The sequence below is a fragment of the Budorcas taxicolor genome, chromosome 8 (assembly GCF_023091745.1).
Source record: "Budorcas taxicolor isolate Tak-1 chromosome 8, Takin1.1, whole genome shotgun sequence".
NCBI lineage: Eukaryota > Metazoa > Chordata > Mammalia > Artiodactyla > Bovidae > Budorcas > Budorcas taxicolor.
In genome coordinates, this window is record NC_068917.1 from 19419280 (window position 1) to 19427310 (window position 8031).

At 39.9% G+C, this 8031-nt stretch overlaps 1 protein-coding gene across 1 annotated transcript; it reads left to right on the plus strand.

Annotated features, from left to right (window-relative positions):
• Positions 1-5585: 5585 nt before the first annotated feature.
• On the plus strand, positions 5586-7406 carry LINGO2 (leucine rich repeat and Ig domain containing 2). Its single transcript, XM_052645293.1, has one exon. It carries the CDS (start codon positions 5586-5588, stop codon positions 7404-7406), a length of 1821 nt encoding a protein of 606 aa, XP_052501253.1.
• Positions 7407-8031: the final 625 nt, after the last annotated feature.

Sequence of the window (8031 nt, forward strand, 5' to 3'; positions counted from 1 at the left end):
GGGCCGCAGTCCATGGGGTTGCTAAGAGTCGGACACGACTGAGTAACTTCACTTTCACTTTTCACTTTCATGCATTGGAGAAGGAAATGGCAACCCACTCCAGTGTTCTTGCCTGGAGAATCCCAGGGACGAGGGAGCCTGGTGGGCTGCCGTCTATGGGGTTGCACAGAGTCGGACACGACTGAAGCGACTTAGCAGCAGCAGCAGCATACCACCAAACAGCAAATACACACTTAAGTACAAATGGAATGGTCAGAGATTGATCCTATGCTGGTCCATAAGACAATCTCAGTAGATTTCAGAAGGCTGACATTTATTGGTAAAAATAAATAACTCAGCATCTAGAAAAGACCTAAATATTTGGAAGTTAACTCAAAATTATACTGTCCATAGGTCAAAGATGGGAACAGAAAAATAACTTTGAAAAAAATTTTGACTGATGTCTTTTTAAGTACATTAAATTTTATGAAAGGATATAAAATGCATGAAGGGATAGTTATAATTTTAAAAACTTATATTAGAGGAGGAAAAAGGCCCAAAATTAGTGATGTAAGTTTCTACCCTAGGAAACTTTAAAAAAAAGTTCAATAAAACTGACAAAATTCTAGCAAAGCTTATCAAGTAAAGGGAAATGTACAACTTAACCAATATCCAGAGTAAAAGCAATGACCTACAGAGCTTGAAAGAATAATAGGGAAACTTTGACTTCAGCCAAATAAAATTCATACCTTGATGAAACAGACAAATTCCGTAAACACATTACCAAAATTGACACAAAAAAGAAATAGAAAATCTAAATATTTCAATATCTACAAAGGAAATTGACTTACACTTCAAAACATTCCCACAAAGAAAATTCTTAAGTTCTTTCGTTTCACAGGTAAATTCTATTAAATATTTTAGAAATAACAATCCTATACCAACCCTTCAAAATATAGAAGCCAAAGAAATATTTTCCAACTGATTTTATGAGGTCTCTATCACTCTGATACTAATACTACATAAACATATCACAAGAGATGTAAAAAACCAATATTACATAAACATATCACGAGAGATGTAAAAGAGAAAAAATTCTCGTGAAATAGAAAAATTATTTACCAAATACTAGCAAAACAAACCTAATAAAATATGTGTGTATATATACACAGACTTCATACAAAGTGGGGTTTATACCAGGAGTTCAAAAGTGGTTTAACATTATTTGCCATGTTGAAAAATACAGAAAAATAATAAGACCATTTCAATAAATGCAGAAAAGCATCTTTCAAAATTCAACAACTCATTTATGGTAAAAAAAAAAAAATCTAGTTAACTAGGAAGAGAACTTCCTCAATGGTGAAAAAAAAAGAGATTTATCTTAAGATTGGAAACAAAATAAGGCAGACAGCTTTCAGCACTTCTATTCAGCATCATCTTAGAGGTAATAGCAAACACAGAAAGGTACAAAAATAAAGGCATAGAAGTTAAAAAGGAAGAAACATTTGCTGAAGGAAACTGAAGTGAAAGTGAAGTCGCTCAGTTGTGTCCAACTCTTTGCGACCCCATGGACGGTAGCCTACCAGGTTCTGTTGTACATGGGATTTTCCAGGCAAGAATACCAGAGTGGGCTGGCATTTCCTTCTCCAGGGGGTCTTCCCAACCCAGGGGTCAAACCCGTGTCTCCTGCATTGCAGACAGACGCTTTACCGTCTGAGCCACAAGGGAAGCCCAAAGGAAATTAAAGACCTGAATAAATTGAGAATACCATTATATTCAAAAACTGAACATTGTCACACTATCAGTTCTCCACAAAAAACTATAGATCCTACTATTACATATTTCCAGTCCTCCTATATTATAGACAAGCCTGCACCAAATATCTATGCACATTAGTTAAATTATTTCCCTATGATACATTTCAAAGAAAAAAGAAAAGGTCCACCCTCTTTTGGAGATGGCACACATGTTTATGGTATAGATTGTGGTGATGATTTCATGGATATATACTTATCTCCAAACTCAAATTGTATACATTAAGTATGTACACGTTTGTGCAGTTTCTGTATGTCCATCATTACTCAGTAAAGTGGTTTTGAAAATGTTTTAAAGGAAAATGGTTTAAAGGGATGAACATATTAAACTTATATGTATCATTTAACCTCCTCATTGTTGTACCTCTATCTCCTGAAGGTTATACCAGTTTATATTTCCTATATCAGTGTCTTCAGTCACTAAACTTTGTCAATCTGATGGGCAAAGGTGTTATACTCCTGTTTAATTTGTATTTCTTTGCATTGTGAAGTTGGTCAGCTTTTCATATATTAGCTGCTTTTAGCTTCTATTACATTCATTGCCTAGTTTTCTATTGACATCCACCTCTTATCCTTATGGATTAATAAGAACTGTTTGCTTTCTACTGTGCTTAATCCCGTATCTATTATAAGCCTAAAAGACAATCTCCATTTTAGCAATTGCCTTTGTGTGTGTGTTTACTTGCTTGTTATACTGCTGCTGCTGCTTGTTATAACTAATTTTTTTTCAGATGCACACAGATGAATAGATTATTCTTTTCTTTCATGCATGCTAGCTTTCGTCATAGAAAAGGTTTTTCAATTCTATTATTATAAAATTAAAGAATTTTCTTCTGGCATATTATTTGTTCTTGCATTTTAATCCCTCATCTGGAATTTATTTTATTGGAACCAGTGAAGTTGATGTACAACTTTTCCCACTAAATTCCTAGTTATTTATATTTTTCTCTCTGGATTAAAATGCCACTTTTCACATATGGTGACTTCTCAAATAGATTTAGATAAAATTCTTTACTGTCTGTTTCATTCACTGTGTATTTTCATGCCAGCATGATGCTAATTTTTATCATAGTTTTGTAATTTATGTTTAAATTTTTCATGCGTGCTATTACTAATTTTTGATGTTTCTGATTAGTCTATTTATATTCTTCCAAATTAACCTGAGAATTTTTCAAGTCCAAAAAAATTCTTCAAACTGTATTTATTGAGAATTATCTTTATAATTTGAAATCTTTCTATCAAAATATATACTATGTTCCTCTTTTTAGTAAGTTTTGTTTCCTCATTAGTGCTGAATGGTTGTAATACTCTGTGTATTTCTTATTTAGTTTATTCCAAAGATTTGACTTTTTCAGAATTGCTATAACTGGAATAATCTTATACAGTAATATTTTCTAAATGATTTATATGATTCTAAATAATTTTAATATATGAAAATTATTATTATATAATGTTAATTTACTTATTCTCTTTGTTCTAATTTCTCAGTCAATTTCTTTTGGTTTTCAAGACAGACTTTAGTTTGATCTGCAAAGAAATCTTGGGAAAGATGTGGCAAAATTAAATCTTCAGTTCAGTTGCTCAGCCATGTCCGACTCTTTGCGACCCCATGAATCACAGCACGCCAGGCCTCCCTGTCCATCACCATCTCCCAGAGTTCACTCAGACTCACGTCCATCGAGTCAGTGATGCCATCCAGCCATCTCATCCTCTGTCATCCCCTTCTCCTCCTGCCCCCAATCCCTCCCAGCCTCAGAGTCTTTTCCAATGAGTCACCCCTTCACATGAGGTGGCCAAAGTACTGGAGTTTCAGCTTTAGCATCATTCCTTCCAAAGAACACCCAGGGCTGATCTCCTTTAGAATGGACTGGTTGGATCTCCTCGCAGTCCAAGGGAATCTCAAGAGTCTTCTCCAACACCACAGCTCAAAAGCATCAATTCTTTGGCACTCAGCTTTCTTCACAGTCCAATTCTCATACCCATACATGACCACAGGAAAAATCATAGCCTTGACTAGACAGACCTTTGTTGGCAAAGTAATGTCTCCACTTTTCAATATGCTATCTAGGTTGGTCATAACTTTTCTTCCAAGGAGTAAGCGTCTTTTAATTTCATGGCTGCAATCACCATCTGCAGTGATTTTGGAGCCCAAAAAAATAGTCTGACACTGTTTCCACTGTTTCCGCATCTATTTCCCATCTCCCTCTAATTGATTTTAGTAGCACTTTCTGCATTTTTGCTTTTGTCCTACATTTTGAGGCCATTTTTTCTAGTGATTCACTATTCAGTTTGTTCTTGTCATTTTTACGGATAGATGTGTTCAGATATAGACATAGTTATATATACATAGACATATGTAAACACTGATTGAAGATTTATACTCTTAAATGATTCAGGAGTGAATGCTGAAGTTTTATCAAATGCCTCTATATCTAAAAACATTACTTTAAACTACTTGCCCTCGAGTAAACATGGTGTCCGTGGATGAAGCACACCCCTGGGGATCTCAGGTTCATACTTCTTCATAACATACTTCTCACTATTCAGTTGAGCAGTAAGTTCAGCGTCTGCTTAATGACATACATTTAAAACATAGTTCCAATCTTGTTTGATATCTATTTAATTTCAGCTTAACAGGTTTAATGGGTTTGAATTTGAATACGAAAAAATGATGTTCATTTATTAAAGACTTTTCTTAAAATAATGACTCTTCCCACTCTTACATAGTTAACCCAAAAAATCTTAAAGAATTTTCATCCTCATAGCCACTATGATGCCTCATACCTATGATAAACATGAAGAGTTCGGGGAGATTTTGAGGATTTTTTTGTTTACCTCAAAAAAGAAAAACCCTTTATAAATCAAAATTTGCAACTCTGAAAGAGGTACACCTTCTAGTTAAAAGGGACTTTGGTAGCTCAGATGGTAAAGTCTCTGCCTGCAATGAAAGAGACCCGGATTCGATCCCTGGGTCTGGAAGAGTCCCTGGAGAAGGAACTGGCAATCCACTCCAGTATTCTTGCCTGGAAAATTCCATGGATGGAGGAGCCTGGCAGGCTACAGTCAATGTGGTGGCAAAGAGTCTGACATGACTGAATGACTAACACTTTCACTTTAACAGAATATTTACATATGAAGGTGAAACATCTCAACCTCTTTCACTGAATGTAACTTTGTTTTGTACTTGGAACCCAAGGTTCCTAATGTTCAGTGAAGCTTCTATTAGCTTCATTTTAAAGAGGATGACATCACAAACATCAGAGATACAGACACTGATTCAAACTGCATAAATGTCCTCTTAGCCACTGACCTCTGCTTCTGTCCTTTAAGTTCAAAATAAAGCCTTTTGTGAAATGTATTGTTTCGCACCAGTCTGTGCCAGACACTATACTAGTCTTTCGGGAACTCCATGGACAGAAGAGCCTGGAGGGCTGCAGTCCATAGAGTCGCAGAGAGTTGAACATACACAGAGTTGTTCAGTACTGAAACTGTCGTAACTCTAGAAAGGTACTATCACTGTCCCTCTTATTTCCATTTCACAGCCAAGAAAACTGAAGTACAGGGAGGCGAAATATTAATAACTTACCCACGACCCTGTTAATGATGGCAGCTCTCAGGTTTAAAGGTCAGATCGGATCTGCAGCCCTCCAAATCTAGGGTCTTTTCCCTTGTACTCACTGTCTCCTTTATGTCTCTTTACCTACCTATTTCCTAACTCAGTTTTTCTTCCTCCCTTCTTTGGCCCCTTCTCCTGCAGGCCCGTGACCAAGGTATAGACTAAGACGGGGAGTCATGCTTCACACGGCCTTATCATGTTGGCAGCCATTCCTGGGTCTGGCTGTGGTCTTAATCTTCATGGGATCCACCATTGGCTGCCCTGCTCGCTGCGAGTGCTCGGCCCAGAACAAATCTGTTAGCTGCCACAGGAGGAGGTTGCTCACCATCCCAGAGGGCATTCCCATCGAGACCAAAATCTTGGACCTCAGCAAGAACAGGCTGAAAAGCATCAACCCCGAAGAGTTCATCTCTTACCCTCTGCTGGAGGAGATAGACTTGAGTGACAACATCATTGCCAATGTGGAGCCAGGAGCCTTTAACAATCTCTTCAACCTGCGTTCCCTCCGCCTGAAGGGCAATCGCCTGAAGTTGGTCCCTTTGGGGGTCTTCACAGGCCTCTCCAACCTCACCAAGCTTGACATTAGTGAGAATAAAATTGTCATTTTACTGGACTACATGTTCCAGGATTTGCATAACCTGAAGTCTCTAGAAGTGGGGGACAACGATTTGGTTTATATATCACACCGGGCTTTCAGTGGACTGCTTAGCTTGGAGCAGCTCACACTGGAGAAATGTAACCTCACTGCAGTACCCACAGAAGCCCTCTCACACCTCCGCAGCCTCATCAGCCTGCACCTGAAGCATCTCAATATCAACAACATGCCCGTGTATGCCTTTAAAAGACTGTTCCACCTGAAACATCTAGAGATTGACTATTGGCCTTTACTGGATATGATGCCTGCCAACAGCCTCTATGGTCTCAACCTCACCTCCCTCTCCATCACCAACACCAACCTATCCACCGTCCCCTTCCTTGCCTTTAAACACCTGGTCTACCTGACCCATCTGAACCTCTCCTACAATCCCATCAGCACTATTGAGGCAGGCATGTTCTCTGACCTGATCCGCCTCCAAGAGCTTCATATAGTGGGGGCCCAGCTCCGCACCATTGAGCCTCACTCCTTCCAAGGGCTCCGCTTCCTTCGTGTGCTCAACGTGTCTCAGAACCTTCTGGAAACTCTGGAAGAGAACGTCTTCTCCTCCCCGAGGGCTTTGGAGGTCCTGAGCATTAACAACAATCCTCTGGCCTGTGACTGCCGTCTCCTATGGCTCCTTCAGCGGCACCCAACCCTGCAGTTCGGTGGCCAGCAGCCCATGTGCGCTGGTCCAGACACTATCCGCGAGAGGTCATTCAAAGATTTCCACAGCACTGCCCTTTCTTTTTACTTCACCTGCAAAAAACCCAAAATCCGTGACAAGAAGTTGCAGCATCTGCTTGTGGATGAGGGCCAGACGGTACAGCTGGAATGCAATGCCGACGGAGACCCTCAGCCTGTGATCTCCTGGGTGACACCTCGAAGGCGGTTCATCACCACCAAGTCCAATGGAAGAGCCACCGTGCTGGGTGATGGCACGTTGGAGATCCGCTTCGCCCAGGATCAAGACAGCGGGATGTATGTCTGCATCGCTAGCAATGCTGCCGGGAATGACACCTTCACGGCCTCCTTAACTGTCAAAGGATTCGCTTCAGACCGCTTTCTTTATGCCAACAGGACCCCTATGTACATGACCGACTCCAATGACACCATTTCCAATGGCACCAATGCCAATACTTTCTCCTTGGACCTTAAGACAATACTGGTGTCGACAGCCATGGGCTGCTTCACCTTCCTGGGAGTCGTGTTATTTTGCTTTCTCCTCCTTTTTGTGTGGAGCCGAGGGAAAGGCAAACACAAAAACAGCATTGACCTTGAGTACGTGCCCCGAAAAAACAATGGTGCTGTCGTGGAAGGGGAGGTGGCTGGACCCAGGAGATTCAACATGAAAATGATTTGAGGGTTGGCCGCTCCAACTGTTGTTTCCGTGTCTTGTCTGTAACCAGTGAGACAGCCTGGCACAAGAAAAGTACTAGGTTAAAAGGCAGCTTAGTGCAGCTTCCCGTGTGTCAAAGCAGGGTCCGCAGAAGCAGGAGGACTTGTGATGGAGATGCTCCACCTAGAGGCAGGCAGGCATGTGTCAGAGCCCTTCACACAGTGGGGTACTAATTGTTTGCATTGCAAATACTGGCATTCTGGGGATCTCAGTAATGAACCTGAAGCTTCGGCTCATGCTCATGGACAGTTACTCAACCTTTTCTACCACTGCACAAACAAAAGAAGAAATCAAAAGGAACAACCTACAATGTAGGATTTACGTATTAAAAAGACATATTTGTCTAAACCATACTCGACAGAAAAATTTGTATCTATGATTCTCCTTTGTTAAAAGCCTTGCATCATCCCATACTGTTGGTTCAACACCACAAAGAAATCAATATATTCTTTACTCTTCTCTTTTTTTTTCTTTTTGGAAACATATATGCTGTATATGTTTTAAAGCAATATGAATGAGAGGTTGTGCTTTTTAGTTACACACCACTATTGACCCAAGTGTGACTTCACCTTCCTTTACATAGAGATAA

Excerpts from the sequence above, each read along its gene's own strand:
- LINGO2 (XM_052645293.1), top strand. The coding sequence starts at position 5,586 with ATGCTTCACACGGCCTTATCATGTTGGCAGCCATTCCTGGGTCTGGCT.